Here is a 23,427-nt window from a genome sequence, read left to right as displayed (position 1 = left end):
CACTCCTCAGTCTTGCTACTGCCTGCCTGTAGACAGAAGCTGAAATGTGAGCAGCCTACGAATCATTCACTACAGCCCTGGATGGATCAATCAGACGCTATACCCTGCGTGACTGCTTCCACACATCAGACTGAGGAGTTTTTCAAACTGCTGCTGATAACATCAACGATTACACTGAGTATGTAACAGGCTACATACATGCATTGATGACATTGTGCCGATAACCATAATCCCCAAACACACACACCATAGTCACACATCACCCCTTCCCCACACACATACTCACATCATTCCCCTCCCACACACCCTATTACACCCCCCACACACACACACACACACACACACACACACACACACACCATACCCTCCCTTTTCAATCGCTACGTTCAATTTATTCTTTAAAGTTGAGCTGGCTCTTGACTACAAGGATTTCATTACTTATCATTCCTTTTATGAGTACATGACAATAAACTACTTGAACTTGAACTTGATCTTGATCTCGCTGGCTGAGGGAAACATTTCCTACTGGAGTATTCCCAGGCTGAGAACACCATAGAACATCATGCAACATCAGTCATCTGCGGGCATGGGCGTCATTGGCTGGGTCATGGACTTGAAATTTCCATTAAAAAGACCTACAAATCAGGCCCCCAAGCTCTTAACCAGCCATTGAACAATGTCCGACTGACAACCAGAGCTCATTTAGCCTTCATCCAAGAGTGCTCTCAAGCAATATCTCACCACCCACAACTTCTGTCCAATCAGAGCACTTTGTCGATTGCCCAAATAAGGTAATAAAGTCGGCTTCCAGCTCTGTAACAGTGAAAGTGATATGTACATTTGGATATTCAGAGCTGTGCCAGTTTGTTGAAAGTTTGCAGCAGCCTGAAGGCCAAAGTAGAGTTTTGTGGGAACAGCGCACACGGTCTATTCCGACTCATCCCATCGAATCATGCTGGTTTCACCTCATGGCCAAGTCCTTTTGTTAACCCACCCTACACACACACACACACACACACAAGCACACACACACACACACACACACACACACACACACACACACACACACACACACACACACACACACACACACACACACACACACACACACACACACACACACACACACACACACACACACACACACACACACACACACACACACACACACCTCCACTACTTCACCTGCTGTTGCTGGGAAAATAAACTAGTGTGATTTATTCACCGTGTCCTTGAACACCCACCCACCCACCAGCCATGTGAAAAATGCACACCCTCGACCATGAACAGGACAGGGAGACCGAGAGGCGAGAAAAAGACAGAGAGGGGGGAAAGGAACAGACACTCGGGGAGTATAGGGAAGTCAGTTACACGCAGTCAATTACGCCGATAGAGTGGCTGGCTATACCCTTTTGTCAAGATAGCGGGTCTATTTCTGGACTGGGTCTTCTACGGCGGTAGCCTATGAAGGTGATAAAAAAGTTGACCCGCATTTTACAGCTAAACTATTCTCATTTGCTCTGCAGACTATAGCTTGGTCTCTCAAAGCTTACGGATCCCCTGCCTGTCTCTATTCTTCTACTGTTGGCATATTCTCACAGTAGAGATCCTCCTTTCTAGAGAAAGCCCAAACTGGCATGCTGTTATTTGCGTCATTATAGCCTGCAGGAAAAAAGGCTTTCCATAATCTCTCTGTATCGCTCTTTCTCTCTTTCCTCTCTCTCTCTCTCACCATCTCATTCCCTAATATTTTCTTTCTTTTCGGCTTTAACTGTGTCACATACCGGAACAAACACTCCCCGGTCTCATTTTTATACACTCTCATTTTCGCACAATCTCCTTCTCTCTTTCCCTCCCACCTTTCTCACACCCTGTTTCTCACTCAATTCCTATTCCCTCTCTCCTCTCACAGTCTCTCTCCCTCATTTTTTTTTCTTTCTTTCTCACATTCCCCCTCTCTTTTTCCCTTTATCCTGCTTTTCCCTCTCGCTCTCCTCTGGTGAGCACAGTCAACATATTTTTTTCCACAACATCTCTGACAGTGTCTTCTCCGTTCTGCGGCCTCTATTATGATAATCCACCGGCTTCTCAGTCATGAGCGCCACTCCCTCGCACCGCTTCGCTTAGTTTGGAATGTTAACGCCAGCGAACGCGGGAAGGGGCGGGCTTGTTCTCGTTTCTAATGGGCACGAGACGGCCTGTGAGACGGTTCCGAATAGAGAGGAGTCGCAGTAGGCCCGAGTCCACCGCACGAGTGAAGTGATGTGTGAATGCATCCTCGGTTGGCGAAGAAAAAAAAAATGTACGAGGTCGTCACAGCATGAGAACAAAATGTGAATAACAGGGACCTTGCTTTAAATAGCTGCCTCTTTCAGGCAGCTTTGATTATGTGCGGGGTTACTTATCGGCTAGGCGGCAGAGTAGGTCTAGTTCGTAGAATCTTCAGGTTGGGCAAAAAAGACATTTTGTGTCAGCTAATTACATGGGACAGGAAGGTTGACCTTGAAGGGAAATGGAAAAAATATGTATTTAAAAATCCAGCAAAAGAGTGAAAGAACTGGCTAGACATATTCCTGAACATGGTCGGATTATAAATTAGCAAAGTAGCCTATGTAAAAGTAGGCTATATAATATGGGTCAAACTGCAAAATGTCTATAAAACTGTCCTCAAACCTCAATTGAAAGACTGATCGTCATACAAAAATGTCTCAATTCTCAAGAGTAAAGCTGGTGACCGTGACAACAAGTAGGATTCCAGTCCTAGCTCACAACAGCCAAATAGACAGTTAAAATGTGAGGTGCAACACACAGCAGCAGTACACAAAGAATAGGAACACAAAGAAAATATTTCTTGCTCGCACGGCATGGTGGGAAACTACCAGTCGTAGGTGTCTGACGATAGTATGGGTGAACTCCTTTTGTGGACTTTTCCCAGACTAACCAGGTAAACGATTTTCAGCGTTGTTATTTGTACTTGAGATCACTGTGAGAATGTAATTTCAGTTAGTTTCAAATAGCAAGATCACAGATGTATTGGACTCTTTTCTTGTCCGTAACAGGACTCATGTTAAGACAATCCGTTACAAGGTTTATTGATTCATTTTAATTTGCTCGCAGACTCAGAATGTAGTGGGTACAGATTGGATTTTGTGGGATCACAAATCTTGTCCTCCACTCAGTGTGAAGAAAAGGACTGTTTTAATCTATCCGTTTAGGAGAACACAAATTGTTCATGGCTGGAGTAATTCAAATAGGAAATTGATAGAGCATCATGGAGTTATGCCAACTGAATTATAATATCTCTCTCTCTCTCTCTCTCTGTCTGTGCGTGCTTGTGTGTGTGTTGTGCGTGCGTGCGTGTGTGTGTGTGTGTGTGTATGTATCTGGTGTGTCTGTGTGTTTGAGATGATGATGATGATGATGGTGTGTGTGTGTGTGTGTGTGTGTGTGTGTGTGTGTGTGTGTGTGTGTGTGTTTGCGTGTGTGTGTGTGTGTGTGTGTGTCTATACAGGCCCCTTGTCCCATTGTGTTGATAAGGAGCTGTCCGTGGTGCTGAAGACAGCGGTTAAGTGACTCCCAGAGTCCGGTGCTCTCCTCCAGGCTCCAGCCTCATGCATGTTTGATGAGATCGGTTGGTCTGAATAGACGCCCAGCGGCCTCTCCCTCTCCTGTCCATCTGGTCTGTCCTGAGGCACTCGTCAGGACTGCTGGCCTCATGCTTTCCGCTGTGTGAGCTAGTGTGTTGTTCTGTGGGGCAGTTCCTATGCTGGGGCTTGCCCTATGCCATAAATGTTTCATTGTCGATTGTGTTGCTAAGAAGCAGTAAGCACCAGCATAACGATTATGGTGACTGTGGAAGTGGTTTGAGATTTTCCTGTTGCTCAAGTGCTCATGAGCCTGGAGTTCCATGTCAGTTTACATTTTTCTATATTCTATGTTATCAGTATTACTTCACACAATTATTTGTCACTAGTTATGTTTATTTTATCCATGAATTCAAATAGTAGGCTATATACATTTTCCTTCAGATTTTGATGCATCCTCAGATGCAACACTGGATAAGACTTATATAGCTATTTCTAGCACAAATTTAGCATAAAAGTACAGGGAAAATTTAAGCCATTTTTCTGCCACACCCATTCTAACAACCAATAAAGTAATACATTAACCCTGAAACAAATTCATTATATGACACATCTTGTTTCCTAAAGTGACCACAAGCCCTCCCTGCCCTATTTAGCCATCTACCCAGCAGGTCTCGCTCTCCTCTCCCGGCCACGGCCTTGGCCTCTGGTGTTTGCAAACGCTGCCGTTTCTGCCCAGAGTGTATAAACACTGACCTTTCCGCTGGACAGGGTCTTGGCCACCGTGCCAGCTCACTCAGCCCTCATCTCGTTTACAACCAGCTCACAAGGCACCGCTCTAGCGTAGAACTCACAGAGTCAGGCCCTGTCAGGTCTCACCTGCCCATCCGTCAACTTGGAGACAAGGCCGCCATGGCCAGACCACTGGGGCACAAGCAGCCTGCCTGCCAGAGCTCAGGACCACGCGCTGGGCAAGGCTGATGCTGCTGCCGCTGCCTCACGGTCAAGAGTATTTTGGTGGGTGTGAGCGGCGCGCGCCCGTGGCGGTGATGGATGGTGTTGTTGTTTGTGAGAAGGCCATCAGGGGAAGACAGAACGTGGCAGGTAGAGAGGGCGCCGACGAAGGCTCAGCGACGGAGGATAAAGGAGTCGGCCCCGTCCGCGGTAATGAAGACAAGCGGCAAGGACAACGATCCGAGGGGAAGTTCTGTTTTGCATAGGACGCTTCGGATGCGCTCAGCGGGTTCCGTCAGCGCTGTCTGCCCTCAGCTGGGCCCGAGCGTCTCTCCTCAGCACTTCTGACGCAACACATTAAAACCTCGTCTGGAAACGCGCTCCCCTTTTTATCTGGTTGTCATGCCACGCCAAGCTGAAGCGCTGCTCAGAGGTGAAAGTGACGCGTGATTTGTGCGCGTGGGTCTCTCTATCCAGCTGAGAGACTGCAGTCTGTTTTCACGCAGGCACGGTACTGTACACACCACAGAAGGGACAGCAGCAGAGACCCACAGGAGGAGATGGAGGGCTTGAGGTCATCAGGGAATGTGAACGTCTTCGCGCCTCACTCCCAGTGTGCAGTAGCCTGGTCCTACCGTACTCTCGCACATTCATAATGTACAGAGAGGGTGCCTCTCATTTAGTCAATGGGATAGTCTATCCAGTGTTAGATATACAGTGAGGAGAAAATGTATTTGATACCATGCTAAAGTTGCCTAAAAAGAGGAATAGAAAATCGTCATTTGACAATTGATCTTAATGTCTTAATTCAAAAATTGAGTAAAAATAAAACCGCTAAGTACGCCAATTTTCTTTGTGATGGAAGAATGTTTCGTAAATAAATAAATGTTCTTCCTAAATGCTAGGGGGAAGTAAGTATTTGACCCCCAATGTAACCCTATGGGAATTCAACACATAGGGTTAACATAGGGGCGGGCAGATTTTTATTTTTTAAGGCCAGCTATTTTATGGATTCAGGATATTATGCATCCTGATAAAGTTCCCTTGGCCGTTGGAATTAAGATAGCCCCACATCATTACATACCTTTCACCATAGCTAGAGATTGGCATGGTGCTTTTTCCAGTAGGCCTATTAGCCTGTTTGATGCTCATTGAGCTCAATGCAAATCAAACAGGCTAATAGGCCTACTGGAAAAAGCACCATGCCAATCTCTAGCTATGGTGAAGGGTATGTGATGATGTGGGGCTATTTTAATTTCAAAGGCCAAGGGAAATTTATCGGGATGCATAATATCCTAGATCCATGAAATAGCTGGCCTTTAAAAATAAAAATCTGCCTGCCCCTATGTTAACCCTATGTGTTAAATTCCCATAGGGTTACATAGGGGGTCAAATACTTCCTTCCCCTAGCATTTAAGGAAAACATTTATCTATTTACGATACATTCTTCAATCACAAAGAAAATTGGTGTCCTTGGCGGTTTGATTTGTACTATTTTTTTGAGTTAAGGCATTAAGATCAATTGTCAAATGATGATTTTATATTCCTGTTTTAGCAGGGTATCAAATACATGTGCTCCTCACTGTAGATCAGTGGGAACAAGCCTGGAGGATCGAGCATCGAGGATCGAGGAGAGAAGTTGAGAGGCACCCAGAGTCTGGCCACTTTCCATTGGCAAGTGCTAACTTCCTTGAATGCGGACACTCTGTTGATGTTAAAAACTATTGGATCTGCCAAGAGCTACTCAGATCTGCTATAACCAATCGCTAACGTTTGGTCGTGACGTGACATGCTCAAACTAGCACGCGACCTCAACATCATAGTTCTCAGCTACCTCTGTTTGCTGATTGGACCTGCACATTTTTGTGTTGAGAAAACACACGAATATACCCCAGACCCAGACTACTGTACGAAGTGAAATGAACTACATAGGAAGGCGAAGCCAGGCTAAGTGTGCAGAAATGGCTCTTTAGAGTGTCCCCTTGACGCCCCTTCGATTCGTGTTCTGAGTCACTTTAGTGTCTTGATGCCATTTCTGTAGACGACAGAGGCAAACAACAAAGAGGAGAGCTTTTGTGAAATACGTTTTAAAGCAGCCTATGTATGCAATCTTAGTGCACATTGGCTTCTAAAGGGCTAAGGAGGGAAGGGAGAGAGATTAATGAGAGAAAGAGAAGTCCTTTGTGTAAACTGCAGTGGCCATTAAAGGTGTGTGTCGCATTAGCAATTCTAAATGGACTCATTTTGGAAACATGCAGTCTCTTCCCTTAAATTTTACACATCTTTGAGAGTGTAAGAGTCATAAGAGTCATAAGAGTCATTTGAGCTACCAAAGATATATTTCTCATGGCCAGTTTCATAACATAGAAAGCCATTATTGCCTGTGACTATAAGGATGCATTACTATGCCTGTGTATAGTGATATACAACACAACAAGGCTTGTAGATTAACTAGGCTTTTGCATGGCACATAAAAATGTGACTGTGGTAAAATGGCAACATTTATAGGGAATGTGCAGTATTCCTAGTATGTCTATAAATCTAAACTATGTGCTGTTCATGTGAGCTTTTTTATGGTGTGAACTTACTGTATACGCAGCAGTTGTGTAAGGACCTTTGCTCTGCTGAAGGTTATGTGAACCAGACCTTCTTTTGCTCTTGTAAACGGTCTCTATTTTTCACACAGGGGGATAAAGCGTGGCGACTGTCCTAGCAGGTGCTCCCTGTTAGATATACTGTCGTATGTTGAGTGTTAGGTCTTTTGAATGAAAATGAGGTTGCTGACATTTCCATCTTGACAGTTGAACAGTTAGGAAACTATGACAACCAAAGCGTGTGCATCTAATTTTTAGCACCCCATTCTTGTGATGAGGCCATTGGAGGAAATGACTGCAATGGGCCTTGAAAAAATGCTTTGTATTGGATAGCTGGGCAATAATTAGACTGCCCTGTGTAGCTTAGGGTAATATAGTTCGGAAACCAGCTGTTGAGGAGGGCGTAATGAGTTTGTTTTTGGCCAGTCAGCAAGCAGTGGGGAATGGCTCAGTTGATGACAAAATTAAGGGATGTGCATATCTGAAATGTGATGATGACAATTGTGGCTTCTCTTCAGGGTTACATTTGTTTTGCTTTTGACAGAAGGTGTTGTATATGGATGAGGATTTCAAAACTGAACGTGGTTGCAGGTTACCTTGTTGAAGTGGGTACTGATCCTTTGGTTCACTGTCTGTCTATTGAGCTAGCTCTGCACTGCAATGATCTCTGCATTAAAGAATTTGACCCATTAGCTGAGCAAATCACTTTCAATTTCATTTGGATGGCTGCTCATTAGGTTTGGCCGGAGCCCAATTTAAATCCAGTGGAGATATGCAAACCTCAAATACAAGGGGAGCACTATAGTCAAACTATAACAATAGGGATACTGTATAACATACTTCAGCCAACGCTACTGTTTGAGAAGGAGTCTTGAGAGAATGAGTCAGAATGGTGAATGATGGACACGGAGGTCAGACAGACTTCACACAGGCATAATGCAGTGTGTGTGTGTGTGTGTGTGTGTGTGTGTGTGAGAGAGAGAGAGTTTGTGTTGTGTGTGTGTGTGTGTGTGTGTGTGTGATTGTAATTGCTAATGACTAGTGTAAATATAATGGCTCTCATACTGTAAGTGTTGGACGTTGCACGCACAGTGTGTGTGTGAGAGAGTTTGTGTGTATGTGGAGATCAAACGCCCCCTAGATTGTAATTGCTAATGACTAGCGTAAATATAGTATATACTGTAGTATAATACGTATTTCTCTGATGCTCACATGGATGACGTTGGACGCTATAGCTTGGCCCAGCCAGGGTCCAACAGAGAGCGGGTCTGTGAGCGCTGTGGTGGGTTCATGTCCAAATCAGCATCATGGCTCATTGTTCTCTTCCTGATGAGGTTTAATAGCTCTGGATTGACCGATAAGTGGATGCTATGAAGGCGAGATAGGCTATACAGAGACAGGCTTTGGAATTAGTGCGGAAATTGGCCTGCTGAGCAAAGGGAAGATTATTCGATACAGCACTCCAATGATTATTTTTTTATTTGTTTGTGAGTCGCCCCATGTAAAAATGAAATGTAAAGCCTGGGGAAGTTTTACAACGTATTAATTAGAGTGTATCTGCCATTGTTCTTCGGAATTAATAGCAGCACACCAGTAAAAAGGCATGAATAGTTTGCTGGCAAAGTGACAAATACGGGCAAACTCTCTATTTACAAACATAAGCTGTTGACGTGTGAGACATTCTTTCACTGTTGGATATGCACTGGAATTTGATTTGCCCAAATGCCCAATTACACTGGGTTGTTTTGCACTGTGCATGTGTCCAAACAGCTCACACATTTCAAATCAAAGCTAAAAAGTTACAAACTTCAGGACACCCACAGAGAGAGAAAAACAACTTGTATCCAGAGAACTCTGTAAGCCCAAAACATTTAACAACATAACAATAAAACCCCAAACATAATCACAGCAAAAAGTCAGAAAGAAAAACAGGATGGCAAAAAATGCACCTAGTTTCTGAACTTGCCACAAGGACTCTGACAATGACGGATAAAAAAAAAAAAACGTTGAAGTGTCGCACAATGACATGACAGAACCGTAGGCCGCGTTTGAGCGCTTTTTATAGCAGCAGAGCACTTAGTCATTCCTCCCTGGACCAGTGCAGTGTGGTGGTTGGAGCCCTCTCAGCGCAGTTCAGAGAGCAAACCAGGTTACGTGTGTGACTTGTGTCACTGCAAGGATGAGCGACGCGTAAATGCAGGAAACAACAAGCCTCGGTGATTGCGGAGAGGAAGTTCTCGACGTCCAGTGTCACTGTTAGCATGTGTCAAAAAATGTCAGCTCTACGCCTGATATCTCTGGGACTGCTCTATGGTAGTCCGCTTCTCAATATGCCATTGAGATCCTCACAAATAAAATCCTTCTGTCAGAATCGGTTTGCCTTTTTAAAGGCTGATTTTGAAAACTTAACAGACTTTTTACGAGACAATTCCACATAAATAATTGAACAACAACGTAAATAATTCAGCCTCTCTGACTCTTCCTGCAGTGAATATTGCATGCAGAGACGAAAGCGAAGAGGTTCCAAAACTTAAGGTTGAATATTACAGCGAATGAAAAGACAGCCAGTCAGGATGCTCTAAATGAACCAAGGAAAGTAGGCCAGCCCAAAATTAGTCTCCCGCCGAAAGCAGAGACTCGGAACGCCCCACATGCTCAAACACACACACACACACACACACACACACACACACACACACACACACACACACACACACACACACACACACACACACACAGCTCAAAAATGTGAGTAGTATTGCGTGCAAAGACCACTATTAATCTGGCTAAGCATTATCTTATAAACTGACTATTTATGACTGTGAGGGTGGTGACTTATTCTGGGGTAGAATAATATTCTTTTTTCACCAAGTAATAGAAGTTAATGGTTTTCACTATGGCTCTTTATTCATTCATTAGGGTGACACTTTTATCCAAGGCAACTTATAAATGTCAACTATTACAGGGCCAGTCTCTATTCGAGCCCATTACTTTTCTGTCTACTGCATGCTAGACCGGCTCCTCAGCCCTTTCACTCCCTCCTTAATGGTTAATGGATAAAGGGTTTAGTTATAGACTCCAAACTTTAAAAGGAACAAGACTCCAAATCTTGAAAGGAATAAGACATTTTGCTCACTTTAGAAGCTTCTAGAAACGCCTCATTTGGTTTTGCTCATAGCTTTTAGTGCATTCACATTCTTCTTCAGGTTCTTCAAGGTCTCTTTTGACTACATTTATCTCTGCCACCTCGTTTCCATTGAGAAGAAACATTGTAATACGAGGCAGGTAGAAAAAATATACCTCGTGAAATATTATGATGCCAGTTTACAGTTGCTGTGTGCTGAAGCGAGGTGCTCAGACAAAACATTTCCTTCCAATTTAAATTTGGGTAGAAACACGGGCAAATTATTCACACCCCCGCAGGCTTTGGAAACATTTTCAGGAATGCTCAGGGTGTATACCAATTAAGACTCATGCAATTTGTGTGGTGTTCTCTGTCTGGGTGTGTGTGTGTGTGTGTGTGTGTGTGTGTGTGTGTGTGTGTGTGTGCATCCATGCAGGGTGTATATCTGTTTTGTGTGTTATCACTAAGCCAGAAAGAAGCTAAAAAAGAGAGCCAGTTGGGGAAACAGCAAAGTGGAAAGATCAAGCATTGCTCACAGGACTTATAGTGGAAGTCGGATGCCAGTAATGAAATGTCAAGATGCCTCTGAGAAAAGAGATCTCCCAAGGAGCCACTTCTCCCCTCGCCCCCTTGCCCGGCTTGCCCTCTCACATATGAAAGCAACCGCATTGGTGTGTGTTCCTGTGTGTGTGTGTGTGTGTGTGTGTGTGTGCGCGCGCGTGTGCGTGTGTGTGACAGAGTATGTGCTTGTGCTAGATGTATGAATGTCTAGAAAAAAGACCAATTGCAGAGAAGGCCAACAACACTGCATATTCGAGTCCATTTGTCGCCCGTAATGATGCCTGTTCACTCCGGCCCTGCTGGTGCAGCCGTGTGATCTCTCAAATCCCATCAGGCAGGCTCGAGGCAGCTGCCTGCGAGGACCCCACCAGGTCTGCAAATTGGGGTTTTCTGGAACAATGGCTAACGTCTTCAGATTAAGCCAAAAGCAGAATCTTCAGACCAGGGAAGACCCTTTCTTAAAAATTGATGTCCAAGTGTGCTTGTATTTCTGTGTATGTGTGTGTGTGTGTGTGTGTGTGTGTGTGTGTGTGTGTGTGTGTGTGTGTGTGTGTGTGTGTGTGTGTGTGTGTGTGTGTGTGTGTGTATGTGTGTGTGTGTGTGTGTGTGTCTGTGTGTGTGTGTGTGTGTGTGTGTGTGTGTGTGTGTGTGTGTGTGTGAGTGAGAGAGAGAGTGAGTGAATCTGTGCTTGTGTGTGTGTGAGAGAGAGAGAGAGAGAGAGAGAGAGAGTGAATCTGGGCTTGTGTGAGAGAGAGAGAGAGAGAGAGTGAATCTGTGCTTGTGCACATCTAAACAAATGCCTTGTGATGAGCTGAGTCCCTGCAGCCCTCCCTGCAGCAGAAAGTCACTCTTCCTCCTCAGTGACGGGCAGTGGCTGTCACTACGCACCCCATCAAAACAGGGAAGGTCACTCCCCACCCACACCAAAATCACAAGAAGACACACACACACACACACACACACACACACACACACACACAGCTCATTGTCTATCTTTCTGTCTTACTCACACACACACACACACACACACACACACACACACACACACACACACACACACAGACACACACACACACACACACACACACACACCCCTGACCCCTGAGCCCATCACATTAGCAAATGCTCCTCCACAGACGGGACGTGCAATTGCTGCATGACGATCAGGCGGACACACACTCATGGGCCTGGGCCTGGGCCACCCACACACCGATCTGAGCAGAACACAGAAGCCAGCAAGGACGCCATGCCAGCCATGCCAACCATGCCAGCCTGTATGGCCACAGAGGGAGGGAACAGACCCGTGGGGGAGACATTGATCCCCGTGTTTCTGCATTAGTACTGCTGGAAGTGTTAAGACACAAACACACACACACACACACACACACACACACACACACACACACACACACACACACACACACACACACACACACACATACACACATGCCACCTTTAAGAAATAGTCACAGGTAGTACAGGTAAAGAGGGAAATTAAGTCAAAATATTCTCACTTTTAAATCTGTAAAACCTTCTTCTTACAGTAATGCCTTTTGTCTAGAGATTCAATTAGAACGTCTCGCCCGAAGATCTATTTTCTATTTTTTGCTGCATCCTCATCCATCTGATTGATTTTGGCTTCTGCGCACCAAACAGATAGCTGAGGAATGTGCTATGTACTCCAGATGGCAGAGCCAGATTCTTACCACTCAATAGTGACGTATTTAGCAGAAGCTTTGCATCCAAAGCAGCTTACAGTGTAGTGCAGAATACAGCCATACATTTTTCATCATGTGTATATTGAACCCATGACCTTGGGGCTGTGAGCACCTTTCTCTATCAGTTAAGCTACCATAGGAGTGCATTGTCAATTGCTATTACATTTTATGGAAAAGAGGAGGTATCTCAAATACAAGATGGACTGTTTATTTTTGGCCAAAACAATGCGTTCATAGAGTGATGAACCTAGGTGAAAGGCCTATTTACAGTTTTTGCCCGTTGCTTGAACACATTTTGCAACACTTCGCTCACCATACCAAAACTCTACACACAAGTAAACATAACACAACACTAGGAAATAAACCTTTCACATGTATGCCAAATTGAAACTCTTCTATCAGTACCTAAACTCTGCAATCAAAACCCAACAATCCTTTGTCAAAATGTAACTCTGGTGACAAAATAAAACACACTTGCATCATATGCATACACTTGCAAATCAGGAGGAATGCACTAGTCTACTTTATATAAAACATATTTGCTTGAATACATTTAGAAAAACTTCACTCATTGTGCCAAAACTCTACACACAAGGAAACAATGACACAACACTGGGAAATATACCGTTCACATCACCATTTCCAATGGCTAAACGAATGGGCTTTTTGTAGATGGCTGATTGGTGTTCAGTTTTGCAAGTAAGTGTGTTCAGGTGTGTATTTGAGTGGAGGGGCGTCACTAGGAATTAAGGTTTACTGGGGCACTGCCCCCCGCCGCAAGCCCCCACCCCCATAATAATAATCTTTTTTTTTTTTTTTTTTAAATAGCCCAACATTTTTTGTCCACTAGGATAATGGATTTGTGTGATATCCTTAGGGTGCTGAGGAATCACCACACATTGATGTTCTCCAACGAATGTATTTATTTACAGTTTTTGCCTGTTGCTTGAACACATTTTGCAATACTTTGCTCACTGTGCCAAAACTCTACACACAAGTAAACATAACACAACACTAGGAAATATACCTTTCACATCTATGTCAAATTGAAACTCTACTATCAGTACCTAAACTCTGCTATCAAAACCTAACAATCCCTTGTCAAAATATAACTCTGGTGACAAAATGGAACACACTTGCATCATATGCATACATTTTCAGATTGGGAGGAACACACTAGTCTACTTTATATAAAACATATTTGCTTGAATACCTGTTGCAAAACTTCGCTCATTGTGCCAAAACTCTAAACACACGTAAACATGACACAACACTGGGAAATATACCATTCACATCACCATTTCCAATGGCAAAACGGAGGGCTTTTTGTAGATGGCTGATTGGTGTTCAGTTTTGCAAGTAAGTGCGTTCAGGTGTGTATTTGAGAGGTTGCAATTACCCAATGTGTTTTGTATTTTGGATATATGTGTTTAACAAATGTTACTCTGAGATTTCATTTTTGAACGAAGTGTCTATGTATGACATAGAGAGTAGTATGCAGGACCAAGTGTGTTGCATAAAGGAGTAAGTGTGTTGCAGAATTGAAACTAGAGTGCAAAGCAGCACTTTTGTTTAAGGTATAGGTACATGTGTTTGAGATATTGCAACAAAACTTCAAGTTGTGATAGCATGGGTCTATAGTGTTCAAGCAACGGGCAAAAACTGTAATACTCAGGAACACGCATACACCAAAGCTGCTGCAGCTTCCAACTCTGGCTTCTTACTCTGCTACTTGCTTCCTAACTAGCATGTCTCACACCATAGAACGTTAGCTCCCTCTAGAGGATATCGTGATGCATGCTTACGCATTCACTTTACTACATTTTGCATGTAAAATGTTTTTCGTTTTTCAAGAAACTTCGTGCTACCTTACCTCTCTAGAGGCCAAAAGTGCAAAAAACTCTAAGCATCGCATGTTCCACCCAGACCAATCAGAAGTTAATCCTATGAGGCCTTGGCTGTTTTAAGGGCATTTTCACTACATTTATCCTGGTCATATAAGTGCCATTCACACATGCTACATATTGTCAGCACAGTCTAGGCTACCCAGATCTGCCACAATATCATGTATTATTACTTGCATTGATTTTAATAAAAAAAATACAAAAAGCATGCAATATACAAATTCTTACATTTTGACATGTATCTCACCATAGCAAGCTGACAGCTCGACATGACTTTCATGTTTGTGTAGGCCTGACTGTCCTGAAAATGGCAATATAAAATCCATGGTGGATGGGATACTTTGGGGCTGAGCAATTTACATAAATATGTAGTGTGTACCTTACAGAAATAAATGGCAATTTTTATTTAGTGATGAAAAATGACTTTTTGACACTTTTTGTGCTCCATACTTGTGAGAGCTGATCTGACCTGACTTGTTTGCGCGGTAGCACACACATGACGTGCACACATGACGTGCACACATGATGATTCTCTATAATAACTTTTTACTACATTGCAATGAACAAAGTAAAGGCAAAAAAGTGTTTATTTGTAAAACAAAATCAATATGTGTCTCGAATTGGATGCCATACAGGAGTTTGCTAGATCTCAAAACCGGATTATGAACGTGCCTTGCAGAGAAACACATGATAACGTTGGATTATGAACAGGCTACTATGCCACAAAAAAAACAAACAAACAAAAAAAAACACAAAAACATGGGGTAGGTGGAGCTAAAGTTATTGTTTTGCTGTCACTTCGTCTGTTTTAGATAAGGTTGTAGGCTATTTGGTATCTGTGGATAGCTCTGTGTCTCCTTTTTCATCTTACATGCGTACATGTCTGATTAGAGGCGGGTCCATTTAGTAAATCAAACGAGAGTAGCGGTAGCTTAAGCTATATTACATTATTATGTGTTTGTCACTTCATCTGTTTGTATAACACTAAAGGATAGATGTATTTGGTATCAATGGAAAGCTATGTTTCCCCTCTTTCATCTGATATGCGTGACATGCCTCTGCGATCCCGGTTGCGCTGCAAATGGCCGTCGCCGTTGTTTTCTGCATCGTTTGTGTACATGTAAGACATTGACAGCAGCACTTTGTTTAACATTTTTTTTACTGGGGCACAGCTTATTTTTACTGGGGCACGTGCCCCAGTAAAACATGCCTAGTGACGCCCCTGAATTACCCGATGTGTTTTGTATTTTGGATACATGTGTTTAACAAATGGTACTCTGAGATTTCATTTTTGAACGAAGTGTCTATGTATGACATAGAGAGTAGTATGCAGGACCAAGTGTGTTGCATAAAGGAGTAAGTGTGTTGCAGAATTGCAACTAGAGTGCAAAGCAGCACTTTTGTTTAAGGTATAGGTATAGGTGTTTGAGATATGGCAACAAAACTTAAAGTTGTGTTACTTTAGTCTAAGCATGGGTCTATAGTGTTCAAGCAACGGGCAAAAACTGTAAGCAACATGGCCCATGAAGTCGTGGGTCAGAGTCATTTTAGAAGTACTGAAAGGCTGTTATTAGGTAAGACATGCAATGGGGGATATTTCTAAATGATTAACGAGTAAGATTCTGACACAAAATAGTAGCACAGACCTCTGACGTCTTAATGCTGCGGTGGTGAACTCCAGTGACAGTCTGAGAAAATGCTTTTCAAGCTTGGCACTGGATGAGCATGACCCCAATTCAGCTCTGGCAATCTGCGAAAAACTCATTTCTCGGACACAAAACAGTCTTTGATTTCTCTGCCCAATCACGGAACGGAGCTCAAAGTTAATCCTGTATTCAGAATGGTCTGAATACTTGAAAGCTATCAAAGCATCAAAGAGCATGCAACTAATTTGGCACAGATCCAAACCCGGCAGGGTTGTGACAAATCCAGCCAATTCTGGTGTCCATGAAATATGTTGTTTTTTAACTCCCATAGTGCAGGCATTTATCGGTCTCCTGAAGAGCAAAGTGTTTTGATTCGAAGGACCAACGTCAGGAGAGAATGCTCTGCAGCATCAGATTTATGTTATCCAATGTATTGGCTAGTTGACCAACCATCCACTGAGAAATCAATCAATCAATAGGGCAGAATATGGTATATCAGAGAATTGGAAAGCCATTAAGAAAAAAAATGTCTGTGTTCCAATACGTTTTAGACTGGTAGGGTGTTTTCATATGTCTAACAAACAGAAATGTCATGTAGTATAATGCAGCACTATACAGTATGTTGTAAGATTAGCATTTCTTCTGTTGCAAGAACACGCCTTAGCCAGCAGATCTATAGCATTTGTGATGCGTTAAATGAATACCTTTTACACTGTTTCTCCAGTGACGCTAAGCAGCTTGTTTATTTCATCCATAATGGGGTAGTTATCAAAATACAGGTTTCCAAACAAGGGAGTCTTCCAAACTCTGAGCCTCAAGCTGGTGCTTGGATAACACAATGGTGACAGCAGTTTATAGACAACAGAGGCAGCTAATTAGCTAATTATAAAAAAAGACTCAGCCATTCTCTTACCACAGTCCACAAACATATTCTCTCTCTCTTTCTCTTTCTCACTTTCTCACCATCCCTCCCTCAGAGTCTTGCTGACAGAAAAAAGTGGACTAAAAGAGGAGACAGAGCACACTGTTTACTTAACACGTCATGTTTTATTGTTTTTTTGTCCAAATCTAAAGGATACACACTCAAGATACTCCACACTTTGCTACATATCAACTAACGACAGCACAATAGTTCAAAACCTGTTTTTTTTCTTCTTCTTCTTCTTCTTCTGACAACGGATTAAAAAATGAAATGAAATTGAACCGCAGTGAGGATATCTAAGCGTGTCAAAGGGAGCTCAGACAGAGACGGACAGATGCTTTTCCACCAATCTGATCCGTGTCCAAGCCATTATCCAAGGTGTCATTCATCTATATTAACACTTCCTCCTGTCTCTCAGCATCTCACAGACAATGTGTCTCTCACATCTTAAATGCGCTGCAGATTTTTTGTGTTTTTTTTGTTTGTTTGTTTCCATTCCAGTCATTGAGAAAACAGGATATTTAACAGCACTATGCACAATGAAACATACTATTGCCGTAATGAGTCGTGGAGTATGCACGCCCTGGTTCAAGTCAGGAACTACAGTACGATGATCTTAAAAGCTGTGTTCATTCTCCAGTCAGTCATGGTAAAATACAAAGTAGAGATTTGATAATTCATCAACATCAATATTAGCATAACTGTCGTCATCCATGTGCAGTTCATACAAACATATATTTTCTTCATGGAAAATTCTTTTACAGAACATGTACAGTATATTGACGCGGCAATGTGGACAATATTAAGAATGAGATTAAAAACGAGCTCGTCTTGAGCCTGGTCATAGCATGGATCTTGTCACATTTTTCGGAAATGAGCATTAGGTCATTAAACTACAAGTTAACAATGAGCTTTGTTTGCTCTCTGACAACAACGCAGAAAAACAAAAACAAAAACAAAACAAAAAGAATTTGTTTTTAAGATCATGCCTTTGTACAAATAGTCCTCTTTCATCAAGTAGAAAACAGGAGTACCAATAAATTAAAAAATAAATAGACAGCAATTAGACTCATCAGTTAAATGAATGGAACTGACGGAGAGCATCAACACAGAAAGAAATGGAGGGAGGGGGAGAAGAAAGAAAAAAGAGAAAAGAAAGTCAGGGAGAAAAAAAATGAGGCACTAACGCATTCTGCTAATAAACTAGCTGGTATGGTTGGATGATCATGGTGAGATTTGACAGATTAACATCTACTGATTCTCAGATGGATCCCACAGATGTTGTGATGATTGTTAGGGGACAGAGGGAGAGAAGGAGAGATAGAGAGAGAGAGAGAGAGAGAAGGAGAGAGAGAGAAGGAGAGAGAGAGAGAGAGACACTGCTGGGCTCCAGACCTGTTGATTGATTGAAGGGATGAGGAAACGAACGGAGTGGAGCAGGTTCTGAGCGGCTGGCGCTCACTGGCTGTCTGTGTTGGGCGGCTTGCCGTCGTGAGGCGCGCCACCCGCGGGCATCCAGGGCGAGACGGAGCGGGAGCTGGTCTGCTTGGCCATGCTGTAGTGGCTGATGACTGTGTAGAAACGCCCCCGCGAGTTGGCATCCTGGGAGTTGTAGTACGCCTCCAGAGAAGCCGGGATGCAGCGCTTATGCTGTTGGTAAGGGGGGACAATAAGAATCAGAATCAGCTTTATTGGCCAGGTTTGCGTAAAACAAACAAGGAATTTGACTCCGGTTAATCTTTGCTCTCAAGTACTCAACACTCAACAATAACATAAAAAACAGTAAGAATAGAAACAGGATGCATCATCTGCATTCTTCTTAAATGTTTTGTATTGTTTTATATTTGTACTGTGTTGTCTCTATGGACCTTTGTGTCTTGAATAAAGTTGATTGATTGATTGGCATACGTACATATACTGTATGCTTATGAGCTGTACATAGCGCCCAGTGTCTCACCTTGTAGATGAAGCCTTCAGGGCAGGTGTGGTCATAAGTGAAGGCCTTGTACACCACCAGGAACACTATACAGGCCAGAAATGCCAGGGCCAACACAATGAGGATGGTTACCTGCAAATAGGAAACAATAGTGAGTCTACAAGTGCGTGTGTGAGATTTCATTCATGTTATGAAAACTTAGAGGAAGAATACTGTTTCATATCCCAAATCCTTCAGCTTGAAGTGAAACAGAGGCTTTGTCTGCTTATCCTTTTCTCACTCTCTATGTCTCTATCTCTATCTCCCTTTTTCGGCTTTTTTTCTCTCTTCTTCCCCTCTGTGTTGTGAGGAGCATTGATGCTTATGGATCCCTGCACCCAGCAGAGATTCAATAAACACCTTCCCGTAATTCCACTCCCCGTGCAGCACAAGCCCCTGTTCTCCAGTCTAACTCCTCACAATGGGAGACCGCTCAGCCTCGCTACCGACAGAAAAAGAAAAGCGAACGCCACAAAAAGAAAAAGGGGAGAAAATGACTCTGAGAGGAAACAAGAGCGATAGGAAATCAGAGCTCGTTCCAAGCGGCACGCTAATTTATTCATATTACTGTCAGCGAATCGCCTTGTCCGCGGGCCCGCCATGAAACCCGCTTCTGCCAGAGCCCATTTGTTGCGACAAAGTGATGCAAACAAGGAAATCCGTAGTCGCGCGAAAAACACGTTCCCGCCCGGCGAAATCTGCCGCTTGGAAGGCACGCGTTTCTTCCCCCCGCTGTCAGTCGAGACTACTTTGTCAAGGCGGATTAAAACAGAAAGGGAGGAAAAATGCCTTGCCTCTCAGCCTCAGCATATGAAATAGAGTGTTTCTGAGTACTGCCTAATTAGAATTATGCTAATGAACTAGGAAGGATAAATGAAAGATACAGAGGCGAGAATGGGCTTTTTCAAAGACTTCAGTCAACTATGTGAGAGGGTCTGTCTATATGTGTCAACGATCTAGCTGTGTGTGTGTGTGTGTGTGTGTGTGTGTGAGAGAGAGAGGGAGTATAGTGAGTGTGTAAGTGTGAGGGGGGGAGGGTATAGTGAGTGTGTGAGTGTGTGTGTGAGATAGAAAATCAGTTTCACACATGAATCTACTGTACAGGCAGTACAATATACTGTAGCGCGGTGTCTAAAAATGGAGTTCCAGCAAAAGACGATTGCTGAGGGAGTGCGGGGCAGCGTCCCCCTGAGCCCTCACAAAAGACATTCCCCGAGACGCCCGGCTGACTGCACATTCCACAATCCAAATGATGGAATTTTTTATTTTTAATTGAAATCACTCGTCAATGCCAAGTGCCTTAATGGTCGTGACCAACCACTCGCACTCTGGCAACTAATTAAAAGACAGAAATGTGTGGTGTGACCAAATTAAAACTAGCACAAAAAAAAATCTAGTTCAAGCAGCCACAGACAAAGAAGCCCATGAGTGGGGGGAGACAGAGGAGTCAGAAATGTCTGAGTGGCACATTTCTCTTCAAGGTTGTTGTGAGATTGAGAAAGCGCCTTAGCTTAGTTTACAATTATTTTTTGTCTGTCCACTGTTAGGTGCAAACACAATCATTCCTCTTATTTTTTTCTTCTTCTTATCGCTGATTGGTTCCGATAGGTGTCACTCACCCAGAGCTATCATGTCATTCGTTGCTCTCACAACTGGAATTTGTACAAATAGGGCAAAACAAAATGCCTACAGTGTGTGTAACATCCTGAGTGTTCTTTCTCCTTGTCTTTTAATCCCGATCTGTCTCCATACCGCTCCAAGCAGAAGGTCTATAAATATTTACACTGCCCTTTGTCCATTATTCATAATCTCAATGAACCCTAAACCTCCAGGGGATTTCTCTCTAATGCGCCAACTCTAATTTCCTCCGCGTGCTGACTTAAGAGCTCACCTCCCCCACCTCGCAGCTGCCACCGGGCCGACCCCGGACCAGGACAGGCCCACGGGTGGCACCGCACAAGACGCTCGGCAGGGGAGAGGCTGGGCCAAACAAGGCTAAACCAAGGTTGCTATTGGGCTGCTTACTTTCTCTCTATCTCTCTCTCTGTCTCTCTCTGTCTCTCTCTCTCTCTCTCTCTCTATCTATCTCTCTCTGTGTCTGTCTCTCTCTCTCTCTCTCTCTCTCTCTCTCTCTGTCTGTCTGTCTCTCCCTCTCTGTCTCTCTGTGTCTGTCTCTCTCTCTCCCTCTCTCTCCCTCTCTCTCTCTTTCTCTCTCTCTCGTCATACACAAACACCCAGAGACAGGCACAGACACACTCAGAGTCATACAAACACTCACACATGACAGTGTGTCATCATGAAAGACCTACTATGGTGACTGTCATTCCAGCACTGTACATGGCTGGTGCTGAGATGGTCTAGAAACATCAGGAAAAAAAATCAGGATTCAATCATGTTCATAACCATACAATAACCATACATGGGTATGGAATTGCACAATTGAAAACTATAAATAGGGACCTATATCCCCAATACTCCTGACACAAATAGCGCTTCCTCTTTCACCAGACACTGATCAGATTTGTGTTGGCAAAGTCTCAAATGGATGGCACGGCAAAAAACTGGGTTACTTGATAAGCACATGACCTTTATCTTTTCCATTCTGCGCCAGCGCAATCATACTTTCCCAGCGATGGGGATTAATTCTCTGAGTATCTGATCGTGGGTGACCCTGAATTGGCCCATTTGGAGACTAAACGATCCTCTCTGCCTTTGACACTGCCAGGTGTCTGTGTGTGTGTGTGTTGTGTGTGTGTGTGTGTGTGTGTGCATGTGCGTGCAAAATGGCCATCCATATTTGGGTCAGTCCACCTCCACAACAAATCACGGCACGCCACACACCACGGTGTGCCAATCGCTCGCTCCGGCGGAATATTTTTGGACGGCGCTTTTGGGCTTTCTACCCCTCGCCAGAGAAGAGGAGAGGGGCCTGCCGCGCCTAGTCATTACCGAATCATCGCTGAGTGCAGCGGGATCAGACAACTAGCGCTCACTCACATTAGAGTGGCCCTCACAGGACACCGTACCACAATCGGCCCTGAGACGAAGGGCACGAACAAAAAAAAAACAAACGTCCCAAACACCCAAACAAGGACAGGAGCACGACTGAATGAGGTCACTTTCAGCCTAAAACATCGCAGCGCGCTGCCAGCCGAGACAAAGCGCCATCTGTTTGCATGAGGATCTTGCCGTTTTCTTTTTTTTTTTGGTCTTGTATTTAACATATTCCACTGGTCAAAATCAAGACCGTTGTGGCTGCTTTTGCTATTGTTGTTGTTGTCATGGATGTTGTTGTTATTGGTGTTACTGCTACTGCTGCTGTTGTTTTTTTCTTTTTTAAGTGTTGCTGTGTCTGTCTCTGTGTTTTTGATGTCTGTATAATCCATACCGCAGGCAGTTGCCCGTAATCCCAGGCTGGGATTTACTCTGTGTCTGTGAGTCGGTGGCGAGCTGGGAGAGCATTAGAGGGGCCGGGCTCCCTGTCATGTCTGCGGGTCCCTATATGAGCCTATAGTCAAGCGGGGCTTACAGGGGAGTGGGGGGGGGGGGGGGGGAGTACGGAGGCGACGCTAATCCAGCCTCGTGCAGGACAGGAGTGTGTCATGCGTTAACCCACTGATGGTGGTCCGCTTAAAGTTGACCGATTTAGAACTTCCTCATCTCTCATACCTAGGGTTGGGTATCGAGAATCGAGAATCGAATGGAACCGGAACCGGCTTTCCAGTATACCCGGAATCGTTCAAAAGTTTAAATTTCAATACCTAGTATCGATTCTCAGTACGCTGACCGGAAGAAGAAATCGCTGAACACCAACAAAGAAGTGTTCGCACAACTGTAACTATATAGCCAATGGACCTTGCCCAAAACTTGTGACAATAGGCCTTACCCTCATAAGTTGCTTTTTATTGTTTATTTGCTATTCTGCACCAGGTTAGCCGAGTGGGAGCAAGACAACATGTTTAAGTATCTGCAGCATCATACACACATGTGTAGCCTAAATGAGTTTTCATGAGGTTTCATTACATTATAATATTTATATTCAAGTTCATAGATTTGATATTTATATTGTAGTTCAAAACAGTCCTGTGAGAAATTCATAGTAAAGTTAAAATTGATGGAGAAGGTCAGATTATTTCATTCAGAAAGACAGTTAGCTATAGCTTATTAAAATACTGGTGTCCTAAACTTTTTGACCATGCCTCTTAAAAGAATCGGAATCGAGAATCGGTAGGAACCGGAATCGAAACAACGAATCGGAATCGGAACCGGAATCGTTCAAATTCAAACGATACCCAACCCTACTCATACCAGTGGTGGCTGGTGGTTAAAAGAAAATAATATCAGCACAAAGTTATGAACTCAACTACAGAAGGCTCGAAAAATACAGATTTTTGGGAAAATACATCCTCAAATGCTGACTCCTCTTTAAACGGTGATTTTAAAGA

At 43.6% G+C, this 23,427-nt stretch overlaps 1 protein-coding gene across 1 annotated transcript in view; it reads right to left on the bottom strand.

Annotated features, from left to right (window-relative positions):
- Nucleotides 1-17,112: 17,112 nt before the first annotated feature.
- Nucleotides 17,113-23,427, bottom strand: part of nsg2 (neuronal vesicle trafficking associated 2) — a 22,333-nt gene continuing 16,018 nt past the window's right edge. Inside the window, exons 4-5 of the mRNA XM_062537011.1 lie at nt 18,965-19,075; nt 17,113-18,657 (exon numbers count right to left, since the gene is read on the bottom strand). Of these exons, the coding sequence (XP_062392995.1) occupies nt 18,466-18,657; nt 18,965-19,075 (303 nt within the window). The 3' untranslated portion in view covers nt 17,113-18,465. The remainder of the gene's footprint in view (nt 18,658-18,964; nt 19,076-23,427) is intronic.

The sequence above is a fragment of the Sardina pilchardus genome, chromosome 5 (assembly GCF_963854185.1).
Source record: "Sardina pilchardus chromosome 5, fSarPil1.1, whole genome shotgun sequence".
Taxonomy (NCBI): Eukaryota; Metazoa; Chordata; class Actinopteri; order Clupeiformes; family Clupeidae; genus Sardina; species Sardina pilchardus.
The sequence above is the reverse complement of the archived record's forward strand: the minus strand, read 5'-3'. Positions and strand labels throughout refer to the sequence as shown.